This window comes from Cervus elaphus, chromosome 14 (assembly GCF_910594005.1).
Source record: "Cervus elaphus chromosome 14, mCerEla1.1, whole genome shotgun sequence".
NCBI classification, from domain to species: domain Eukaryota; kingdom Metazoa; phylum Chordata; class Mammalia; order Artiodactyla; family Cervidae; genus Cervus; species Cervus elaphus.
The window spans coordinates 35,270,898-35,297,552 of record NC_057828.1 but is presented as its reverse complement, the minus strand read 5'-3'; the positions used below and the strand labels follow the sequence as shown (position 1 = coordinate 35,297,552).

At 35.3% G+C, this 26,655-nt stretch overlaps 1 protein-coding gene across 3 annotated transcripts in view; it reads right to left on the bottom strand.

Moving 5' to 3' along the window:
• AKT3 (AKT serine/threonine kinase 3) overlaps window positions 1-26,655 on the bottom strand; it is a 272,806-nt gene that overhangs the window by 68,730 nt on the left and 177,421 nt on the right. For all 3 annotated transcript variants that reach the window (XM_043924030.1, XM_043924029.1, XM_043924031.1), the window contains 3 exons: window positions 23,474-23,605; window positions 15,590-15,655; window positions 15,064-15,132 (listed from right to left, as the gene is read on the bottom strand). In XM_043924030.1, the coding sequence (XP_043779965.1) occupies window positions 15,064-15,132; window positions 15,590-15,655; window positions 23,474-23,605 (267 nt within the window). The remainder of the gene's footprint in view (window positions 1-15,063; window positions 15,133-15,589; window positions 15,656-23,473; window positions 23,606-26,655) is intronic.

The window sequence follows — 26,655 nt, the reverse complement described above, 5'->3', positions numbered from 1 at the left end:
ACATGAAATTATAGCAGAAGAAAACTATATGAACTGTACCTATAAAACAAAAAAAGGGACTCTTAGTGACCTGTTGGATAGCATCAAGCAGTCTAACATGTGAATAACACCAGATCCTGAAAGACAGAGGGAGACATCTGCAAAATAAAGCCTGAATTTTTCTAAATTAGGAAAAAAAAGATAAATGTACAGACTAAGTATTACAATGAAACCCAATGAGATGAAAACTCACAATCATGCATGAATACTAAGAACATAACCAAAATAACCAGTCAGATCACAGTAAAATTGCTAAAAAACTGGCGATAAGCAGAAAATCATTAAAAAATTCTGAAGGGGAAAAAAACAATACACACAGCAAATAGGAGACTTCTCCTCAGAAACTATATAAGCAAACGAACAATGGAAAAACAAGTTCAAATTGCTAAAAGAAAAAAAAAATCCCATATCCTAAAATCCTGCATCCAGTGGAATTATCTATAAAGTATAAAGGTTAGAGACTTTGTTTTGATCACAACTGAGTAACAGATAACAGATTTATACTCCCTTCTTCAACAATTAGGAAAACATACAAAAGAAATAAAACAAGGAAATCTATACATCAAGTATTACACTTCAAGGTACACTGACCCCAAAGAAAAGGGAAACAAGAAAAAGGAAACAATTAATGGTTGTTTGAGCGACCATATAGAATGCAACACAGGGAGGGAAAATCAAGAAGAACTTGGGGGATCCTTGAATTGAGTTCAGAGACTGGGGAGACAAAAGTAGCTATAATTCATGAGACAGAAAACCACAGAACGGAGAGCTCCAGAGACCTGCAATGAATTGCCTTGAGTCTTACTAATCAGCACATGTATATAAGGAAAATTCCAAGGTCAGGGAAAGAGCCATTGGAAAGAATCAGGTGAAAAAAAAATCACAGCTCATGGAGCTAAAAATACTTTGTTTTCACCAGGCAAAATGGAAAAACTTTTTAAGAAACGTGGCACCCAGTGGAGTCCTTGAACACACTGCCTCTGCAGTGCAGCAGTATTAGTGTTAGAGAAAAGGCCACACACATGTGTCAAACTGATTTTTGACAAAGGTGTCAAGGTCATTCAATGGGACTTTTCAACAATAGATGCTGGAATAAGCAGATATCCACAGGAGATTGAAAAAAAAAGAACCTCAATTCTTAGCTTACAGCGTACTAAAAATAAAACAGATCATAAAACTAAATGTGGTAGATACAACTATAAAAGTTATAAAAGGAAATACAGGAGAAAATATTTGTGATCCAGGACAGACAAAGATTTCTTAAACAATATTTAAAACAAAATTAATAAATTGGATTTCAAAATTTAAAACTCCTGTTGCTCAAAAATATCACTGAAACAATGAAAAGGCAAGGTACAGCCTATAATTTCCTTAAATGTGACACCATGTCTTCTTCATGCCATTTACTAATTACATAGCACAGTGACTAGCTTGTAGCATGCAGTCAGTAAATAGCAATAAATAAATAAATAAATAAAACATTTTATCAATTGAAATAATTTTCTGATTTTCTTACAATGAATATGCATTATTGTTACTTTCATAATGGAGAAAATTATATAAAGATTTCAATTAAAATACTATTGATTCTTTTAGCAATTCAGGCTTTTGACAATTTTTTGTTGGCAGAAGCTCAGGACAAAGAGGAAGACTATACAAGTACTCTATAGTTTCGCATCCTCAGCAACAAGCCTAGTATGTGGGCACATTATATGCTTTATAAATGTACTGCAGAGAATAAAGTTAAATTCAAAAACACTTTCCAAAAAAAACAAAAAAAATACTTTCCAAAGAATTATTTGTAAGAAAAATAAGGCTTAAAGTTTTAAAGGTAAAGTGTTTTTTATTAGAAACATTAAAAAGACTACAACTAAATAATCTTGTTTGTGTTAAAAAAAAAAAAAAAAAAAAAAAGAATTATTTGCTCCTCAAGGAAGAAGCACATCTTCAGAAGTTTGACTTTCTTTAGCAATGACTACATGTTTTTTGGTTGTGTCTTGTGGTTAATAATGCTGTGAGAACAGAGTAATGCAAATAGACTGTTTTAATGATTTAAATAAACAAGCCAAGATTTCATCACAAACCCAGAATGCTTATCTTGAAAACAAATTACTGTATTTTGAAAACTATGCAACAAACTTTCAAAAAAAATAAACATCTGAACTTAAACAATATCCTGAGAATTATCAACGCAATCTGAGACTTTAAACAAAACTATATTTTTCTTGCAAATATTATCTGTATATACAAACTTTAGTCATTCTTTCGTAATGGCAAAATGTAAGTTAATAGAGAAAATAACAAAATAAGTTCAATACAAGTCAATAATTTCAATGATTACATTCATTATCATAATACTGATGAGCTCAGAACCCGAATACTCTAAAAACAACTAATTAAGCAACAAGGCATGACAGTCTGTGCAATAATGCTGATTAACACATCAGTTGAGTTTACAAAAAACCTCAGATGAAAAGAATGTCTCAAGCTCACATACAGGACAATTCATCAACAATACTATCCTAGTCCATTTGGGTTGCCATAACAGATTACCACAGACTGGGTGGATTATAAAAGTGAAAGTGAAAGTCACTCAGTAAGTCCGACTCTTTGAGACCCCATGGACTTATATAGTCCATGGAATTCTCCAGGCCAGAATACTGGGCCACACAAATTTATTTCTCATAATTCTGGAGGCTGAGAAATATAAGATCAATGCAATGGCAAACTGAGTATCTATTTCCTGGCTCATAGACAGCTGTCTTTTCACTGTGTCCTCAGATTGGGGAAGGGGCAACTGAACTCTCTGAGCTGTCCTTTATGAAAGTTAAAGTTGCTCAGTCATATCTGACTCTTTGCAACCCCATGGACGTATAGTCCATGGCCTTCTTCAGCCAGAATACTGGAGTGGGTAGCCTTTCCCTTCTCCAGGGGATCGTCCCAACCCAGGGATTGAACCCAGGTTTCCTGCATTGCAGGCGGATTCTTTACTAGCTGAGCACAAGGAAAGCCCAAGAATACTGGAGTGGGTAGCCTATCCCTTCTCCAGATCTTCCCAACCCAGGCATCAAACCGGGGTCTCCTGCATTGCAGGCAGATTCTTTACCAGCTGAGCTATCAGGGTAACCGTGAGATGTCCTTTACAAGAGCACTAATTCCATTCATGAGGATTCCACCTTCATGACCTAATCAGTCCAAAGACTTTGTTTCAAGTGCCATCACAATGAGGATTAGGTTTTCACTTATGAGTTTGGGAGGGAAAGATTCAGTCTGTAGTAAATACTACACTCACAACTGGAATGGTATTAGTTATACAATAAAACATTTGAACATGTACTTCTACAAGATCAAATAAAAGTACACCTACATTTAACAGATAATACATTTGTTTTTTAGATCTTCTCTATTCTTTTCACAAGCTAAACTCCATAGTTTCTATGCATTTTGCATAGAAAACTTGATGTAATGTAAATATATATTTAGTGCTTGAAGAGTTTCTTTCAGAAAAGATAGTGATCTAGACAAAAATATTAAAATGTCATTTTAATAAATAGTTCAATATTACATTTCTTAAAATACAAATTAAGTCATTAGGATGCTATAAGAGATTTAAAAGTGATTTAAAGTCAGGTGGCTGGACTCTGAAATAGTTATTTGGCTAAAAATTTCCAGCTAAATTACCTCAAGCCCTAAGAAATGCAATGTTTGGTTTAACATTAAAAAACAAACAAAAAAAAAGAAATTCAAGATACTACCAGAATACAGAAGAAAAACCACATGATCATCCCAACAGATAAAGAAAAATAATCTGACAAAATTTTACATTCTATTATTTAAAAAAAAAAACTCAGGAAAAGAGGAATAAAAAGGAACTTATTCAACTTGTTAAAGTATTCATAAATCTTTAATAAAGTCTTAACAGTGAGGGTATAAATACATTTGCCTTAAGATCTGGTATAAGGTAAAGATGATTGCTCTTAACTTCCTATTTAACACTGTTCTGAAGGTCTTAGCTTAATAACACAAGAAAAAGAGAGAAAACCTATTGAGGTTGAAAAAAGAGGAAGTAAAATTGTCTTTGTTTCCATATGATGTGATTATCCACAAAGAGAATCTCAACATATTTATGAACAAGCAAATAAACTTTGAGAAAGGATGCAGGATTCAAGGCTAATAAGTAAATATCAACTGTATTTCTAAATGCAACAAACAACTCATTTTTGAGACTTCAAACAAATCATTTATAGTATAAGAAAACACATACAATAAATAAGGATAAATATAACAAAAAATGTTCAGGTCCTGTTCTCTAAAAACTACATAATATTGTTGAAAAATTAAAGAAGATCTAAATAATTGGAAAGATATACCATGTTCATGGATCAGGAGACAATACTGTTAACACGTCAATTCTCCCCAAATTGATCAACAGATTACAATATTAATTAAAGTCTAGTAGACCTTCATGTAGAAATCAACACTCTACAATTAGTATAAAATGTTAAGCAAATAGAGTTGCCAAAATAATTTTTAAAAAAAGAGTAAAACTGGAAGACTCAAAACTGCCTCATTTCAATACTCTAAAGCAAAAGTACTAAAGACAGTGAGATAAAGCATACGGATTGATGGACAGAGATCACAGGTGTCAGGGTAATTCAATGAGAGAAAAATAGCTTTTTCAACAAATACTTTTCAAAAAATTCTTATTGTTGTTTTAGTCACTAAGTCTTGTCAGACTCTCTGTGACCCCATGAACTGTAGTCCGCCAGGCTCCTCAGTCCATGAGATTTCCCAGGCAAGAATACTGGAGTGGGTTGCCATTTCCTTCTCCAGGGGATCTTTCCGACCCAGGGATCAAACCCATGACTCTTGCATTGGCAGGCAGGTTCTTTACCAACGGGCCACCAGGGAAGCCCACTTCTTCGTTTACTCTATCCCTAAACCAAGGTTTATTGTAGACTTATAGAAGTCTTTCAAGACCTGAAGTTCTTGCCAATATGTAACAACAACATACCAAGAAAGCCCAGAACACCTGAGTTGATGCACTGAGTCACCCATCTGCACCAGCAGAAAAGATCAGTCCCTGGAGTCTTTTCTCTTTTGCCTCTTTATCGAGAAATTATGAAGAAGTTAATCAGGAAAAATATGAGGCAAGCAAGATACCGCTACAAGTAAAAAGAATTTCTCGACTCACTAAATTGTTTTAAATGAATTTTAACCATGAGAGAAAAATTAGAAGTCAACAGCCCAATTTTTTTTTTTAAAGGGCAGAGAGTTAGTACTTTAAATTTTGAGCTTAGGAATAAAACTGTAACAAATATCTGGGGGTCAAGTCATGAGAAATCATTTCATGCTTAAGTATTTCAAATCATGATGCTACTGAATGAAACTGTGTCTGATTTATTTATATGTAATTTTATTGAACTTTGCAAAACTGTCCAGAATGTTTATATACTCTTAACTATAAAAGGACAAAAAAAATCTGTGCTTATCGGTTTATATGTCTGAAATCATCCATCCTAATCAGATACAAGCTTATTTACTGGAGGAACTACAAGGTATATTTTGCCCCACAAGATCTGTTCCTGTTTAACATAGACTTAAAATCACATACTGCCTTAACGCAATCCTATTTTCAACAAATATTTTTTCAATTAAATATCCAATTGCAAAAAAAAAATGAACCTTGATTCTTTAATACCATAAACAAAAATTAACTTGAAGTGGATTACAGACTAAATATAATTCTAAAAACTACTAACATTTCTAGAAGAAACATAGGTGTAAATCTTAACAAAGTTGGGTTAGGAAAAGGTGTTTTAAATTAAATCCCGTATCTGTAAACCACGAAAGAAAAACACTGATAAATTGTATTTCATCTAATTTAAAAGTTTTGTGCTTCAAAACATACTTGTAAGTAAGATAGCACATCAGTGGTTAGAAGGATAGGAGGTGATGGTAGAAACTGACTGTAAAGGAGTATGAAGGACTTGTTACAATGATAGAACTGTTCTATATCATGATTGTGGTATTGGTAAACAACACATTTGTCAAAACTCACTAATTTATACACTTTAAATTGGTAAATTTTACTGAATATAAATTACATATGAACAATATGACTTCTAAAAAATGGATTTAAGTAAAAATAAACACAGAGAAAAAATTCCCCACTAAAAAATGAAACGGCAGAACACAGACTGGGAGAAACTACTTGCAAAACATATATATGATAAAGTACTTGCAAACAGTATAAAGAAGTCTGACTACTCAATATTAAGAAACCCAATCAAAACATGGACCAAAGATTTTAACAGATACTTCAATAAAGAAGACACAACATGGCAAATCAGCACAGGAACGCATGTTCAATACCATTAATAATTCAGGAAATTCAAATTAAAACTGAAAGATGCCATTACACATCCAAAAGAAGAGGTAAATAAGAAAGACTAACCACGCCAAGTGCGGCAATGATGTTAAATAATATCCTAGAAATGCAAAATGGTACAATTTGGCAGTTTCTTATGAAGTTGAACATACCAAATGACACAGAAATTGTGTTCCTAGATATTCACCCAAGGCAACTGAAACTATACATCCACACAAAGATTTGTACTGGAATATTCACATGAAATTTTTTCATAATAGCCCCAAACTGCAAGAAAATCAAATATTTACTAAAGATTATATAAATATATTATAATATATCCACATAAGACCATAAAAAGAATAAACTCCTGATATATGCAACAATATTGATGAATTTTTAAACTATTATGTTAAGTGTAAGACACAGAACACAAATGACTATACACTGTGTTTTGATATTATAGTTTTAAATATTTAAATATTATTTTGCTACACTGTCCTTTTTTTTTTTCTCCTTCCAAGTTTCCAATTTATACACATATTGTGCCTTCTGTTTTCACTCTCTTGAAATGTTCACTCTGGGGTGATCCTACCTTTGTGCAAAAAGTGTGACTACATTGAAATTGCCATCCTGTGCCAAAACCACAAGGAGAAAAACTGTGAAAACAGATAAATGCCCAGTCAGCTCCAGGAGCTTCAGCCACTTCATCTGATGTTCCACATACAAAAGTAAGTAACTTAGATGTTGAGGCTAGACAAGTCTTTGGATTATTACTTCACAAGCAGAGATATACTGGTTTAATGAACTTGGGGAATTTATCATTGAAATATGGGCTTCCCTGGTGGCTCAGATGGTAAAGAATCTGCCTACAGTGCGGGAGACCTGGGTTCAGTCCCTGGGTTGGGAAGATCGCCTGGAGGAGGCCATGGCAACCCACTCCAGTATTCTTGCCTGCAGAGTTTCATGGACAGAGGAGCCTGGTGGGCTACAATTCATGGGGTCACAGAGAGTCAGACACGACTGAGCGACTAAGCACAGCGCAGCAGCCCTGAAACATAAAATCACACAGCAAAAAACACTCCCAAAGGTATTTTGCCTGAACTTTATGTACTAATGTGAATATTATAATGCATCCTTCTTGGCTTGATACTTTTTAGAAAAGCTCTGAATGAAAACAATAGAATTCTGATAAAAATACTAATAACTAAAATGGTTAGCAAAGAAGTTACTTGTCAGACTCCTGACAATATAGATATTCGTACATCTGTAAACTTAGAAAACTTTTAAAAATCACTATGAATATGAAAGGATACTTTTAATTTAAAAGTCACCCAAATCACACCTCCATAAATTAGTAAGTAGATCTAGCATGCTGACTGCTGGCACTTCTGTCTCATGTGAATTTAAAATGAGATCATTGAAGACAATACGCCACCAAGATAATGAGAATCTAAAATAAGTATGAGAGACTCTCAAGATTGGCATGAAACTAGAAGTCATATGCAAAAAATAAAATGAATTTTATCAAAGGGCTTACTATAGAGTGTACAATGAGCTAAAATATGGACAGAAATAGTAAACAACTGAAAATGTTAGCTTCATTTGTACCCAGATAAAGAATATAGAAGAATGTGAAAAATTTATCAGATGACTAACATTTCTATGTAATCATTTTTCTTTCCCTACTAATCAATCTCGTATCAATCTCCAGGAGATTTTAGCCTGGAGAAGGATTTATAGAGGTTTGTTTTACAGACCTGAAAGAAATAAGGCCACGAGTAAGGATTTGGGGAAAGGGTCCTAAGTAAAGACATTCTAAATCAAACTAAACAGTTTTCAGTTTACTCTCCTCTTCCCCCACCCCCCAACAATATTTTTCTGCTTCTCATATGAATTTGGTAATACCTAAGCTACAGCTGGTAAAGAACCCATCTGGCAGTGCAGAAGATACAAGAGACATGGGTTTGATCCCTGAGTCAGGAAGATCCCCTGGAGAAGGAAATGGCAACCCACTCCAGTATTCTTGCCTGGAAAAGCCCATGGACAGAGAAGCCTTGTGGGCTATGGTCCATGGGGTTGCAAAGAGTCAGACACGATTGAGTGCGCATACACACATACACCCACACAAGCTACAAAAAGAGAGTGGCTTGGATATGTTAGCAGCAGTGCGATGGGTCACATTATTAGAGTGCTTTTATAATCAGTTCTCCATGTGCTGATTTACTGTCTACCAAAGTAGACGGTTGCACTGAACCATCATAACTTTGTTCTACTGAGCTCCAAACCAACCCTTATATAGTCAAGGTACATAACATTCATCAAGCCATAAAAAAAGAATTCATGGTTATTCTGCTTAGGAATTAGTGAAAGTCGCTAAGTCATGTCCGACTCTTTGTGACCCCATAACTATACAGTCCTGGGTAACCTTTCCCTTCTCTAGGGGATCTTCCCAACCCAGAGATCGAACCCAGGTCTCTTGCTTTGCAGGCAGATTCTTTACCAGCTGAGTCACAAGGGAAGCCCAAGAACACTGGAGTGGGTAGCCTATCCCTTCTCCAGTGGAACTAGTAGTAGAGGTCAAATCCAATGAATTCAACTGCTAACTTTCAGTTGTGTATCTTTACTCTTATACTCAATATACTTCCCTTAACTTCTAAGGCTTTATATAAAGACAGCTGAGCACCAAAGAATTGATACTTTTGAACTGTGGTGTTCAAAACTGTAATGCTTTTGAACTGTGGGGACTGTGGTGTTGGAGAAGACTCTTGAGTCTCTTGGACTGCAGGGAGATCCAACCAGTCTATCCTAAAGGAAATCAGTCATGAATATTCATTGGAAAGACTGATGCTGAACCTGAAACTCCAATACTTTGACCACCTGATGCAAAGAACTGACTCACTGGAAAGACCTTATGCTGGGAAAGATTGAAGGTGGGAGGAGAAAGGGACGACAGAGGATGAGATCGTTGGATGGCATCACCAACTTGCATCAACTTGATGGACATAAGTTTGAGTAAGCTCCAGGAGTTGGTGATGGACAGGGAAGCCTGGCATGCTGCAGTCCCCGTCCATGGAGTTGCAAAGAGTTGGACACGACTGAGCAACTGAACTGAACTGAACTGAACTTCTAAGGCTTCTCTTGTCGGCTGCTTCTACCCAGTATCGTCCTTAGGCTTCTCTTCGCACCAATGTATCCAATGTCGGTATCTTCAGGCACCATCTTAGCCATTTATCTTTCGAACTACACACTATTCTCATACTGGACATCTTCCCTTCCTTGGTTTCAACATTGTATTCAACAGATACAACTCTGTTTGTATCTCTGACCTAACTCTCCCACCTCCTGCAGATTCCCTTGAGGCACCTCACATACAGGATGATCAACTCAGAAATCATTCCTTTTACTGTTCCCTGATTTTACAAATAGCCAAGTACCCACACAAATTCTCCAAGTAGCAAACAGGAAACTGTGTGATGTTTTCCTTTTTTTCCTTTCAGTCATTAAATCCCAGAAATCCTACACCTGAACAGCATTTAGAATTTGATTCCTTCTCATTAATATTGCCTCAGTTAACAACCTACCATTTTTTGAACAGGTTACCTAAACCTTCCACCTGCAGTAGCTTCTAAAACTGTTCCTCTGCATCCAATTTTATCTTTTCCAATACAAGCCTCATACCATTACCAAAGTCTTCCTTCTAAAACATTTCATAAGAAATCCTTCCATGATGCTTCACTGCATTCAGGATAAAATCTAAATTACTTGGGAGAGATCTGGCCTAACATGACCCTAACTACCTGGTCACATTCTTCTGGCTTTTCTCTGCAGGACTCTGTGCGTCATTCATACCATGCTACATCTGGGGAGGTAGGGAAGAGCTTGCATGAGCTCCCATATTCTAAACATTCTATTTTCTCTCCCTCTCTTCCTTACTTATGTAACTTACAGTCACAGTTAAGACTTAGCTCAGCCAAGTACTTGAAGAAGTGTTTCTGACCATGCCATTCTCCCCCTTCCTTTCTCTTCCTTTTGGACTGATTCAAATCCACATTCTCTGTATCCCACGACAACCAGTGTTTTCATGGCAATAATGACACTGAATATGTATATTTTCTTGTCTGCAATTAGATACTCATCTTTTCAAGGAAAGTACCGTATTTCCCTTATTTCTACATCCTCTGGTGTCCAATTCATTGTAATTGCCCATTAAATATTTAATAGGCAAATGGATTATACTGGAGTGGGTTCTGAACTTAACATATAAACCATCAAATAAACCAAAACCACCCTTGGAAATTCCTTAGGAAGGCATTACACTGAAGACCAAATTTGCTGCCTCAACATATTTAAGCCAGCACAGTTTTTCCTCTAGCACTGAAATACTAGTTTCTTTGGAGGACCATCCATACTTACAATCCACTTAATGACAATATTTTATAAAAACTATGCATTTTTAAGCACTAGAATTTCTATCCCATGAATCTCCAAGTATGGCAAGTAGAAACTGATGTGGAGTAAAAGAACAGCAATTTCTCTCTCATATTGAGGTTACTCTGAATATGCTTAGCAAGAGGAATGGCAGAATCACCATTTTCTTCCTTGCTACCTTTCCACTCCTTTCTTCCCCTCCCTCACCCCTCCTTCATTCCTATCTATGTTATCTGTTGCTAAGCCTACTTCTTTGAATTCATATAAATTATGATGTGACTCCACTGTATTGACACGCCTATAAGGATTGTTCACAACCAGTATTTCTCTCATAATCTATTCCCACCAAGATTATGTAGCACTTTAAACAATATTTGCAAATATAGGAATATACAAGCATAGCCACAAGCATGCTAAACTATTGTGCCATCTATTAGGCTGAAAGAAGTTCAAACATTCACAAAAATGTGAAGAAAGTATAAAGAAATGTCTCAGCTGCTGTACTTACATTTCAAAATAAACATTCCAAAATATAGGCTAGAAGAATACTACAGCTAGTTGAAAATCATCAGACAATAAGTATGAATGTTCAAAGAGTCAGACACGACTGAGCAACTGAACTGAACTGAACTGAGTGAAAACTCAGCTAGTTACTAATTAACTTCAATGGGTCCACTAAAGAAGCCTATCTCACAGCAATCACTGGACAGAAGAGATTTGAGGATGGTGCCATTTGGGTGAGTACTAACAATTCACCAAAATAAAATGTCACCATAAGCATACACTGAGTACAGATTTGCTTCTCAGAAAAACTTAAAAACTGAAATAACCCCATCAAGTTCCAAGAATTAAATAAAAAACTATTTGTATGTGTTTATAAAGCACATTTTAAAGTATACTTAAAATGCATAAAATGAATTTAAAAGCGTATTTGATAACCTAAAAGAATAAAAAAACTGAGAGAGTACACATATAAAACTTTCATTTTTTCAAAAATCATGTAAACATAGTTTTATTTCCATTTTTTATATTTATGGCAATTCTATAGTTACTATACATGCATGTAAAATTACATTACCATATAAAAGTGTACCTGCTTCAATACATAAAATAATTTAGTTTTTATCTATAGCACATATCTAAAACAGAAGTTCTGAAAAAGGAAAAAAAATGCCAAACAAGAGAAATAGTGTAGGCATTTCAATGAGTAAGAAAACCATCTGGCTAGCTTGAAAATCTGCTTCTGTGTAAGAAAAAAATATTTTAACAATCATCAATTGATTAATTGTCTATGTACTCAAGGTTTAGAACAGAAGTACGAGTGACAACTAGCTCCTTCTACTAAGCTTCCAGGCAGCTTCCCTTCATCCCACCATCTAAAACTCTTCCTTCTTTCCTATGAAGTCCCATGGTCCTTAATCTATATACTTCTGATACCAGAGATAAATATCACTTTTACACTTAGTATAAATTTTATACCTTATCTTCCCCACTAGACCATAAACTCTTTTAGAGTAAGAGCTATGCTTAATCCAGATCTCTACACCCACTTATCTACCAGAGTACACTGCTCATTCTCAATAAATAAATATTTTATAAATACACAAAAAAATAGGTTCTCCTGAAAATACATTTTAAGCATTTTTTCTAAAGAACCTATGTACCACATTACTCTCTATTTTACTTCCTACATCTCAGTAGTTCCTATTTTACCAGTTTTTTTTTTTTTTAATTCATTTATTTGGCTGCTTCAAGCCTCAGTTGGCGCACGTGGGTTTAGTTGCCTTATGGTATGTGGGATCCTAGTTCCCCAAGAAGGAACTGAACCTGTGTCCCTTAACTGGAAGACAGAGTCTTAACCACTGGGCCACCAGGGATGTCCCCTCTAGTTTACCACTTTTGCTAACTTATTTCATCCCTGTTCCTGGAGGGAAAACTTTCATCTATTTGCTTATTTGCTCATTCAAAACATCCAGTAAGTGTCAAGTTCCTACTATGTGTCAGGTAGTGAGTTAGGTGCCAGGGTTATACCAGTGGGTAAGTCTTTAGGGAGCTTTGAGCCTAGTAGGAAGGACAGATAAGTAAATAATTATAAAGCAATGTGCTAATTTTTATGATAGATACAAACACATGATACTGTCTAAGAGTATTTCTATAATTTAAAAGTGCTTCTCCAACTTTTTGCCTGCAGTTTATCATTTCCCTATATAATATTCTCTCCACTGGTCATCCATCCATCTGCCTACCTATCTTTCTTCCTTCAACTTTAATATACACCTTCGATACAAAATACAAAAGATGCCCAAGAATAAAGTGAAAAATGAGACTTCCTCCCATCTTTCCCCCAGTGATTCAGTTTGCCTTCCTGAAGGTAAGCACTAATGTCCAGTACATAATTCAGAGGTAGTCAATGTACACACAGACATATATGCACACATATATGGTCTTACTTTAACATGACAGTAGCATACTTTATATTCTGTCTGCATCTTGCTTTTCTTATTTCACAACATATCTTAGAAACTGCATTGTCTCAGCCCATACTGGGTAACATCATTCTTTTTAATGAATATAAAGTATTTCACTGCATGAATATCTAAGTAGACTCCTAGAAGTGAAATTGCTGGGTTCCAGAATATGTGCATTTTTAATTTTGATAGATACTAACATAGAGACTTCACCAATTTAAATTTCCTATAAAATAGGAAATATTCACCTCCATAACTTAAATTACAACCTTTATGGGAATGGCTTCCAAATCTGTATCCATATTCTAAGCCATATTTATTCTCTGTGGTATTTCCACATACATATTTCTTGGAACCTTAGGAAAAAGCTTTTTAAAACCAAATTTATAATTTTACTCTTAACACACTCTTCATAAGTTCACCACACATATTAATTCTCCGTGATCCCAACCAAATGCTTTTCTACCCACATTGAACTCTTAAGACAGATCAATCCTATATAATTCTATGACACCCATTTTCTTTTTATTTTCTCAGACATCTGACAAGGGTCCAGTTCAGAATGCCTGGATTACTAAATTCTAACTACTCAACTTGTTCCTCTGTACCTGCCTACCAGTGATTTTGCTCAAATCATTCTCTCTGCCTGAAATATCCTCTCAAATCAGTTCCCCTGTTGGAATTTCATTAAGCCTAACCTAAACACTAGATCCATTCATAACAAATTTCCTTTTATGAATTTATTAACACTTAAATCTTTTACTATATTCTAATTTATAATACAGTTATAAGATAAATTATATACTCTTAACACATTTTGATAAACTCACACTGCCAAGGTACTCAAAATGTGTTTACCAAATGAATGAATGAATTTTTTGCAATGCACTAATTCTTGTAAGTCAGATAATTCAATAGGAGAAAACATGCTATAGAGGATAATTGCTTCTTCTTTCCTTACCTCTTTCCCTCCTTCCTTCCTCCCTCTCTTTCCCTCCTTCCCTTATTTCTTCATCTTCCTCCTTCCCTCTCCCTCCCTCCCTCTTTTCCTCCCCTCTTCCTTCCCTCTCCTTCTTCTTTTCTTTCAGGTAATAAGACTATTTTAAAGTCTGTGAGATACACGCCGCTATTTAAGAATTAAATTCCAGAATACTCACAATGTGAAATATTTCCAGTAAACTACATTTTCCCCTCACATTGATTTTGATGAAAAATAGGGAAAAGGATAAAGAATAAAGGAAAAGGTGAATATACTACTAAAATGATTGAATTTCCCTTCAAAACTAAAAAATCATCTAAATACAGTCAAGGTTACTCTTAACTACTATGTAGAAGAGAAAACTCAACCGCAATGTACCTATGGCCTATTGTTAAACTGAGTTTAAAATGGGTGAAATAATTTTTTACAAATTTCACAAAAAACTTGCAGAAGAACTATGTAAAGCATCATAAACCCTATATGTCTGGTTTTCAAAATTAAAACCCGTGATTTTAAAAATCACTATCTGTAGTAAAATTTACATTTAAAAAATTTAGAAAAGAGTTGATTATGCTTCCCTATACAGAAAATATTGCTAGTTAAAAAAATGATCATTATATTTCATTAAAAATTATTCAGCTCTCATTTACTAAAATAGTAGAGAGCTATCAAATCTCTATCAAGAAGTAGAGAACTATTACACTATAACTTGTAAATAATTTAGAAAAACAACAATACTACCATGCAAATGCAAGTGTTGGTTATACTTGACTCACCTCTCCCCCATTAACATATTCCATCACAAAACACAAACGGTCTTTTGTCTGGAAGGAATATTTCAGGGACTTGAAATGAAAAAGAAAACATGTTATATTATAATCCTACATTTTTACAACAGTATCCAAAATAGAACACTTCGAAACAGTAAGTGTGATTGATAAATTGTTCATGTTCCTTAAGAGTCTATTTATTCCTGTAAGAACACTTAAATAAAAATTTATGAGAAATATAAAACACATTTTGTGAAGATCAGCAATGGGCATTATTTCGGGAAAAACTAAAATTATAATTATTAGTAAAACAATCCTAACTCTTAAAAGTTTCTTCCTTTTGAAAGTCTATCTGTTGTTCTTAATCTTAAAACACTTCATTGGGACCTGGAACATACAAGAACTTTGCAAATCAAAGAAAATGGCATACCTAAATAAATGTGACTGAAAATGTTACTTTTCATACTTAATTGCTGTAACTCCCTTATATATAAAATGTTACGATTATAACATCTTTCCTCTAGTCACTTACTGTTAAAAAGGGATGTCTAGTGTTCTTTAATACTCTGCTTTCAGTTAAAGTGTGTGCCACTTCATCCTACAAAAGAAAAAGGCAAATAAACCTTTAATATATGCTCCGAGCACAAATAATACAAAAATTTCACTATTCCTCTAAGACCAGAAGAAATTAAACCCAGACACAGAAAAAGACTTTAAATACATGCTCCTTTATTGCTTAGCTTCTCTTCTACCAAAAAAAACAACAATAAAAAAATCAAATTAGTGATTTAAATCAGGTGGCTATAATGTATAAACTCAGTCATACTTTATCAAAATATATCAATAATGATATAATAATAAGCAAAAATTACCAGGGACACAAAAAATGAAATAGTAAGCCTTTCCCCTTGAAGAGAATGTCCTGTAAGTTAACAGCTAGGTATGGAGTAGTTAATATTTCCATGTTTGTATTACATTGTATTCAGGGGGATACAAAGGATATATTTCAGTAAAGATCATAGAATTGGTAAGTCTTCTACCTAGAAGAAAAATAAGTTATTGAAAAGAGGAACACAGTACACATTAAGAGGTTTAATTCTAAATTATACATTTCAGAAATAAAAACAGTATAAAATTGTATATTTTTGCTTTGTGGCTTTTTGGCATGCTTTTCTTTAGAAAAATAAAGAAGAAATTAAAAAAAAGATCATAGCCTATTTTAGGACACTTTCAATATCTGGATATATTTAAAGCCAAAAATACACTAAATTATATTTCCTCAATTTTGTACATAAATTTCATCTTGACATCAAAAGTAAACTAGGGAAGATTTTCTTCAACAAATGGAGAACTGGAAAAATGTTTCACATCTCAAAAATAACACTATCTTAAAGAAGAAAGGAAAGGGAGATAAATGCTGAAACTAACACAACATCTCTGGTTTCTGCTTCTGCCAAGATCCTGAACAAAGCCCTTGCTGGATCAATTTATTAACACAGCCAGCAAATCAAGATTATAAGTAAGAAGTGGAAACTTTAGGACATTGTATTAATCTTTACAAAAGCATCTGACCTTATTTAGACTTAGAAGATAAACGAGCAAGAGAATGATCAAAGATGCTAAAATCCAAAAGCCATTCCAAGAGAGTGAAACCAATTCTTTTTTAAAAATTAATTAATTTTACTTGGAGGATAATTACTTTACAATATTGTCATGGTTTCTGTCATACATCAATATGAATTGGCCATAGGTATACATGAGTCCCCTCCATCCTGAACTCCCCTCCTCTCTCTCTCCCCACCCTGTCTCCTCCAGGTTGTCACAGAGCGCCAGCTTTAGGTGCCCTGCTTCATATGTCCAACTTGCAGTAACATATGGTAATATATATGTTTCAATGCTATTCTCTCAAATCATTCCATCCTCTCCTTCTCCCACTGAGTCCAAAAGTCTGTTCTTTACGTCTGTGTCTCTTTTGCTGTACACAGGATCATCAATACCATCTTTCTAGGTTTCATACGCATGCATTAATACGGTGTTTGTCTTTCTCTTTCTGACTTACTTCACTCTGTATAATAGGCTCTAGGTACATGTGTCTTTTTCAATTAAGTGTAATGACATAGTATTTAAAACCAGTGAAATAAAGTATGGGTAAGAAATCATTCAAGTCTTATTTGGTTAATAAGAACCAGGTTTAAATGTTCAAACAACATGAAAACCACCATCATATCCTACCATAAATTTTAAATTAATTAGAATACCAAACATCTTAGGAAAAAATAATAAATATAAACGATATCAGAACTAATTTCTATACCCACGCTTATCATAATGATTAGTATACAGTAGGTAGTTGTTAAATGTTTGTTGAACTTAACAGTTTATCATAGGAATGAATTCCAAGATGTCTCATATGTGGAACTTTCACTCATTCACTCATTTATTTTTTCAATAAATATGAAACAAATATACTCTGGGTATTGTTCTATCCACTGAAGACAGGATATTGAACACCACAGACAAAAGTCCTGCCCTCCTGGAGCTATCATTCCAGTTGGTCAGATGGTGGTCAGCATTAATGGAAAAAACAAAGACAAGGGAATGATAAAGTTTATGAGAACCATATAATGGATACAAAATACACGATTAAGGATTATACAAGTGGCTATTTTATGGGCTATAAAATTGAATTCATTGATTAAAAAATGAAATCCTTGACATGCACTTACTAAATAACAATAACAGTATAAGTATAAAGTCATTTTTGTAAAAAAGACTCTATGATTCTTTTGCTCATGGAGTTGACACGCTAGTGGAGAAGACATTGGTGCATATCAAACTGGTAGACATCCAATTTAAGATATAATTATGAATTCTGATAAGTGATCTTATGAGAAAGTGGGGTAAAGAAGGAAAATTAATGCTACTGGAAGATCACAGGTTGAGTAACATGATGGTGTAGGATTTGGGGATCGGGGCACACACTGATTTCTGGTTTTAAATTTGCTCAGGCTCGTCTCAGAAGCACAGCAAAAACAGGGGTGATCAATTGGGAGACAACTGCGTGTAAGAGTGAAATTAGGATGGCTAGGATGACTGCAGTGGCACCAGGAGCAAGAAAGACTGTTTGAAATATTTCTGAGATAAAAAATTAACAGTGAAAAACTAACAGCTATATGCCTCCAACAGAGGATAAAGCAGAAGTATTACTTTATATGCAGTCAGAGAAGGCAACATTTACCAGTTATGCTTTAGGATTTTAAGTGATCTGAGGCAGTAAACTAGAAAAAGACTAAAAAAAAGAGAAGTATGAAACCCATTTGGAAAAGATATCCTAGAACTTCAGTTAATATTTCTGGCAGCTATTTCATTCTATTTTGTTGAAACAAGCTCATTATATGTAATAGTTGATTTTCTAAATCACTTAGTAAGTTCCATGAAAGATTATTTTTTTTCCCTAAATTCTGTAATCTGCCTAACCACATTAAAGGAGTCAAGTAAAGATGTAGGTAGGCAAAAGCTAAAACAGTATTTCTTTGTTATAAGAATGAAACCAGAATTAATACCATGCACATATATTTTATGTATTAAAATGTATTTTCTACCATACTTTACATCTGATCAAATTAAAATTTTCTCCTTAATGCAAATTTAATGGTACAGTATTTCACATACTAATTAGTTTCTGCTATGAAGATAAGGTATGCACAAGCTAAAAAGTAAACACAGATGTCAATAATTTTTAATTACAGTTAAAAGCAACATGTCAAAACAAAAAGTTAAAAATAACACTGATAAAACTTAGGGGTTAAAACAATATGATGCTTTTCTAAAAATCCATTTGTTGATCATGATTACAAATAAAGAGTGCTTGGGTATATAAGTAAAATGTTTTCATGAAAAAGCTTTCGAAATTTAGTTTCATATATATTCATCCATGGCAAAAGACTAATGAATTTTAAAATCTAATTTCTTTCATAGAAAGCAGCTTAGGGAGAATGGATTTTTTCATGATTTTTTGCAAACATGACACAGAAGAATAGTCTTCCTCATACTCATTTTTCCAATCCTCTCTAATTTATCACTACCCTTTACCAAACATGGTCTAAAATTCTCCTTTTCATTCTCCCCACTTATTGCTTTTGGTAGTTAAGTTTTTGGCGGGAGGTGGACAAGGAGCAAATGATGACAGAGAAACAGAACATCTCTATGACTGTGGACACCAACAGTGTCATCTCCTTTAATCCTTGTAGTAACTGAGCAGGTGTCTTTGATTATTCCCATTTTATATGAGGTAACTGAGGTTCACAGAAGTCAAACTGCTCAAACTGCAGGTGAAAAGGTCAAGATTGAGCTCATTTAAGTCCAACATCAATGGTCATTTTCAACAACTCAGTAGCAACTTAACCAGGTACACTTTAACTCTGTTCACATTATTTTCTCCATTTTGACCACAAGACTCTAAAGACTGACTTCATGAAGCTGGTTGAAATCAAGATACATGACATCTAAAGCATTAAAAAAGAAATAATCTAGAGCTATAAACGAGGCTGAGAGGAGAAGATGAAGGAGGCGGGGAAGCAGGGAGAAGAGGGGAGAAAAGATTTTACCTTGGTATCTTTATTCTTAATCAACCACAATGACTACAAGTGATCGTTATGTACTTGCTCTGTTTTGACAAGCCATATGTCAGAAATCTATGTATTTTTCTGCATAGAAAGGATGTCATACTTGTGGTTGTTTGGTCATTAAGTTGTATCTGATGCTTGCAAGCCCATGAACTGTAGCCCACCAGGCTCCTCTGTCCATTGGATTTCCCAGGCAAGAATAATGGAGTGGGTTACCATTTCCTTCTCCAGGAGATCTTCCCAACCCAGGGACTGAATCCATGTCTCCTGCATTGCAGGTGAATTCTTTACCAATTGAGCCACCATACTGTCATTCAATCTGTCAGGCAATCCTGATGGTTCTTCATCAAAATATGTCCCAGACTGAATATATCTTACCACCTCCACTGCTAATACCCTGATGCAAGCCACTATAATCAATTGTCTGGATTATTGCAGATAACTCCTAACAAGCTCCCTGCTTCCACAGTCTATTCTCAACAGTATAGCCAAGGTGATGATATTAAAATGAAAACTATATCATGTTACTATACATGATATAGTAAAAAAAAAAAAAAAAAGTATAAAAACTTCCAATGGCTGACCAGTACAATGAGTAAAACCCAATATCCTTACAGCATCTACCACTATCATAAACAACTCTCCACTGTTTTTACTCTATGCAGGTCATGCTAGACTAGATTCCTAGCTATTTTTAAAATACGCTGCTTCCTCAGTGCTTTTTTTGGTTGTGATTTCCTCTATCAGGAATATTCTCCCTCCCAAATACTTGAATGGTTTGCTTCCTTATTTCCTTCAAATGCTCACTGAAATTTCACTTTCTCAATGACTGATCATTTAAGACATTTAAGATCATTTAAGACAGCAAAACCCACAAAAATCACTAACACTACACAAAAACTAGTGGAACTACTAAATGAATTCAGCAAGACAGCAGGATAAAACAAATCTCTTTCATTACACTAACAATGATATATCAACAAGAAGAAATAAAAAAAAAATTCCTGTTTGAAATCACATCAAGAAAATAAAATACCAAGGAGGTGAAAAGTCTATACATTGAAAACTATAAAACACTGATAGAGGAAACTGAAAATTCAACAATGAAAGGGAAAGATCCCATGCCCTTGGAATGGAACAATTAATATAATTAAAATGGCCATACTACCCAAAGGAATTTACAGATGTAATGCAATTTTTATCCAAATACCTATGACTTTATTCATAGAACTGGAACAAATATTCTTAAAATTCATACGGAACCACAAAAGACCCTGAATTGCCAAAGCAATCTTGAGATGGAAGAACAGAGCTGGAAATATCATGCTCCCTGACATCAGACTATATTACAGAGCTACAGTAATCAAAACAGCATGGTACTGGCACAAAAACTGATTTATAGCCCAATGGTACAGAATAGAGAGCCCATAAATAAACCCATGTACCTATAGTCAATCCATGACAAAGGAGGCAAGTATACAAAATGGAAAAAAGACAGCTTCTTCAACAAATGGTGATGGGAGAGTTAAACAGCTGCATGTAGATCAATAAAATTAGAAAACTCCCTAACACCGTATACAAAAATAAGCTCAAAATGATTCAAAGACCTAAATATAAGACATGACACAACTAAACTCCTTGACCAGAACACAGGCAAAATATTCTTGGACATAAATTAATGCAGTATTTTCTTAGGTTAGTCTCTGAAAACAAAAGAAGTATAAGCAAACATAAAACAAAGAATGGGACTTAAACAAACTTAAAATTTTTTTGCACAGCAAAGGAAACCATCAACAAAACAGAAAAACCTATGGAATGGGAGAAAAATATTTTCAAATGATGCTACTGACAAGGAATTAATATCTAAAATATACAAGAAGCTCATAGAACTGAATTTAAAAAAAAACAAAAACCTAATTAAAAAGTGGGCAGAAGCACAGAAGACATTCCTCCAAAGAAGATGCTCAACGTCACTAATTATTTTTGCTATTGTTTAGTTGCCAAGTCATATCCAACTCTTTTGCGACCCCATGGACTATAGCCCACCAGACTCCTCTGTCCACAGGATTTTCCAGGCAAGAATACTGGAGTGGGTTGCCATGCTCTCCTCCAGGGGATCCTTGTGACCCAGGGATTGAATGTGGGTCTCCTGCATTGGTATGCAGATTCTTTACCACTGAAGAAGCCCTCACTAATTATTAGAGAAAAGGAAATAAAAATCACAGCAAAGTACACTGTCACTTCAGTACCATTTCACACTTGTCAAAATGACTATCATCAAAAAGGCTACAAATAATAAATGCTAGAGAAGATATGGAGAAAAGGGAACTCTCCTATACTGTTGGTGAGAATGTAAATTTGGTGTAGCCACTATGGCAAACAGTATGGACGTTCCTTAAAAAACTAAAAACACAACTACCATATGATCTACCAATCCCACTCCTGGGCATATATTCAGAAAAAACAAACTACATTTACCTATGGCTGGTTCATATTGATATATGGCAGAAACTAACATAATACAATAAAGCAATTGTTCTCCAGTTAAAAATAAATAAATTTTAAAAAAATACATGCACCTCAATGTTCACAGCAGTAGTATTCACAACAGGCAAGACATGGAAACAAGTTCAGTACCCATCAGTAGATGATTAATTTAACAAGATCTGGCATATGTATGTGTATATAAACACACATACATACATATACACAATGAAATATTACTCAGCCATAAAAGAATGAAATGATGCCATTTGCAGTAACATGAAAGGACCTAGAGATCATTATACTTAGTGATGTAAGTCAGACACAGAAACACCAATACTGTATCACTTTTATGAGGAATCTAAAAAAAATTAAATGAATTCTATAAACAAAACAGAAAGACTCACAAACACAGAAAATAAACTTATTACCAGAAGTGATGGACTAATTAGGCATATGGGATTAACAGATTCAAACTACTATACATAAAATAGATAAGTAACAAGGATTTATTGTGTATCTCAGAGAATTATACTTAACATGGAATATAATCTTAATATGGAATATAATCACAAAAAATAACTGAATCACTAAGCTATAAACCTGAAACTAAGACAGTATTATAAACCAAGTATAATTCAATTTAATAAATACTTTTAAAAAAAACTACAAAATTCTAGTTGTGAAATAAAGAATTCCTGGGGATTTAATGTACAGAATGATAAATAGTTAATAATACTGTAATGTGTATTGGAAAGATGCTAGGAAAATAAATCTTAAAAGTTCTCATGACAGAAATAAAGTTTGTACCCATGTGTAGTAATAAACTTTAAGTAGACATACAGTAGTGATCATTTTAGTTTTATTATTCTAGTAGTTTCAAATCTACTAAGGATGCTTTTCCATTCAACAATATAAAATTTATCAGCATAAATAATCTATGCTAATAATCTATACTATTCACTACTTTAATAAAAAGTTCAAATTGTTAGGGGAATATAAAAAAATCACTAGTATAATTAGTGACACAGGTCCCAAACACATAGTGAAAACATTCTCCCAAACGAACACAGACTAAAATTTCCTCTGAAAAGAATAAAAGATTGTACATAATAGATTATTATAAAATTTTGAAAATTTTAATACTATAAATAAATATCAATATATAGATATTATGCAGCTGTAGCCTATAATCAACATTTTGCTTATTTAATGGAATTTCTACAGTCTAGTCATGTGCGTGCATGAGCACACAGACATGTGGACAACATAAACCAAAATTTTATAATCAACTCTTGTATTATTACCTTGGCAATAATAACTTCTTTCTTCAGAATCTTCATAGCATAATATTTTCCACTTGCCTTCTCTCGAACCAAAATAACTTTCCCAAAAGTGCCTTTACCTAGTAGTTTCAAATAGTCAAAATCATTCATTGTCTGAAAAATACAAATTAAAATATATAATATGAAACATCTCATGAAATTTATTTGTAAACATGTATGTATATATTTGGCATTATCTACTCAAAATCAAATTTTACCAATTTCCAAGAACGCTTAAATTAAACAGGATCAGCCTGGCATTGGCTTTCCCATCTATAACCATGGATGCTGGAAATAATTTAAACAATTTTCAGATAGTGGAGACAATAATTTTGAGCAGAGAATCTCTCAACTATTCATTATTAGTAAAGTATAAGGGCAAAGGGAAAAATAAAATCAACTTTACTCACTTCCAAGTATTCAAGTTTCTAAGGATTTAGTAGTGCCACTACCCCTAAACGATGAGTCAATCAAAAATGTCCTCCAAAAACATTTCCAAATATATCAAAGAGAAAAGTACTTTTGAATGGACTGTTTGAGAATGTACTCTATCAAAATAAGGATGGACTCCAAGAAAAAGAAAGATGTGTGTATAAGAAACACTGAAAAGAATTCTGCAGCTCAGTTCAAAGAAAGAACAGCAGTACGTCTGCTGAGAAAACAAGTCGTCCAATTCAGAACAGGAAGTCATGAAACTCTAAGAATGTCCCTAATCTGTCTGTTTTCAATTTCATTTCTCATTCCCATCTCTAAGTAAGGTGATTACCAGGATTTTACTGAGGAGAATTACTACTTGCTCTCTATAGCTTCCTCTCTGAATGCTTATCCTGCTCTGTTTTATTTATCCATAAACTTCCAAAAATTTGATGATGTTTGTTCACTAAGGCCTTTTCCCCACCCAGCTTTTCATTTTTGTGAACTTTTCCCTTTTAAAAATGTCTTTACTATCATTTTAACAGGCTTTAGACGAAAGAGGAGGTATGCTTAGTTTACAATCTTAAATTTAAATTCTTTTTAGAAGGATATTAAAATAACAAATTGGACTTCCCTGGCAGGCCGGTGGTTAAGACTCCACACTCCACTGCAGGAGGTGCCGGTTTGCTCTCTGGTCAGGAAACTAAGATCCTGCATGTCACACAGAATGACCAAAACAATAACAAAAACAATATAAGAGGGTGGGGTTTTATCTTACTAACAATCAGAAGTTATTGAAAATTTTTGTGCCTTTTTAGAAGTATTTTTTTCCTCTTTACCACCCATTTGAAGTAAATGTCAGAAATGTCTCAAAGCAATGACTTCAGCTTCTATCTTAAGAAACTACAAAAAGTGCAAATTAAACTCAAACGAACTAGAAAAAATAAAATAAAATAAAGATCAGGGCAGAAATCAATTAGGGATGTCCCTGGCAGTCTCTCCAGTGGTTAAGAATCTGCACTTCCACTGCAGGGAGCATGGGTTCAATCCCTGATCAAAGAACTGGAATTCCACTTGCTATATAGCATGGCATGGTGTGGCCAAAAAAAAAAGAAAGAAAGAAAAAAGAAATCAATTAAATTTTAAAAAGAAAGAAAAGGCGGGGAGGTCAAGATGGTGGAGGAGTTAGGAGGATGTGGGGTTCATCACTCCCTACAAAAGCATCAAGAACACATTTACAAAAGAACAATTCTCAGAGAAAAGGCTGAATGCTAGCAGAAGACCCTGGACACACAAAAGGACAAGAAAGATCCCTGCAGAACCAGGTAGGACCAAAGAAAGAAGAGAAAAAAGAAGAGCGGGTCCCACATCTCAGGAAGCCCCCTCACCAGTGGAGAGATCAGTAGGCAGAGCAGCAGAGTTTAACAGGCTATCAGAAAAGGACAAGAACAGGTCTGTGGTAGGCAGGACAAAGTGAGACCTACACAGACAGTCCATGCCACAGCCCTGGGGCTCCAGCTTGAGACATGGGTTCCCGGTGCATACGGGACTCGGGGCAAGAACTTGGGGTTTGAGGAGCAAACCCAGGGAGAGGTCTGCTATAGGCTGCTGCGAGGAGACAGCCTGAGGGGTGGGAAGTGAGGAAATCCACAAGTAGGAATGTCTGTGGAGGGTCACTGTTATGTGTCAGAAGGGGAGCTGCCACTGCCTCCTCTCTCTCCACAGCTGCCGCTCTCCAGCAACCAGGAAGAGAGCCCACGGGGGCTGCTCTCCACGCCTAGGCACTAGGAAGGGTCCCTGCTGGCTGGCTTTCCCACACCAGTTGTAAGGCGCTGGAAAGGGTCCCGGGTGGGCTGGCTCTTTCACACCTGTGGCCGGGCGCTGGGAGGAACCTCTGCCGGGACACTCTCTCACACTCACAGCTGCTGGCTACCCTGAGAACCCACCACTGGGCACGAGGTAGAGCCAGCTTCCCCACACACCTCATCAACACCTGAGCATGCACGCTCCTGCATGCAGCCAAGTGCTGGGAAGGGCCCCAGCACTCTGACTCTTTCATGCCTATGGCTGCCAGAGTCCCCACACTTTCTTGCCACCAGAGCTCCGCGATCCCAGTTGCCTCACAGCCTTTGTACTCCCTTCTCATCCAGGCAAACTCATGTGTTCCAGGGCCACCTCGGGAGTAGACCCCTTTGGATGGCCCACAGAAGAGGTGGAGGCTATAGCCACAGCTAAGCCCTAGGGGATATGCAACTAAGAAAGAAAAGCTAGAATCTCTCCTCTCAGTTGCCCAAAAGGCAAACTGACACTCTCGAGGCCAGTCTTATAAACTCAGCACCTATAGAACATCTGAACAGACAACCAGTGAGTGCTCCCGCAGCCAAGCTTTTGCAGCTGTAGACTTTCTCAGCACATACACGTGGGGACTGGGCCAGGCTAGAGTCGGAGTTGCCTCCATAGTGCCCACAACGGATCCACACCCATGATTACTGCATTCCTGGGGCCTGACTTCAGTGGACCTATGCTGGTGGCCTGGTGAAAACAATCTCAGAGACACCAGGGCCAACAGATGGCATACGCACAGTTGCGGTGGGGTCGAGAGCAGTGCCATGGAAGTAATCCGAGAGCTCGCACAATGAGTAACGGGTGACACAACAGAGCACACTCACAGGTGATCAGCTACAGTGTCTTCCCTTTCAGCTTGAGTGCTCCAATCCCTCCTACCTTGCACTGCAGATCATAAACACAAA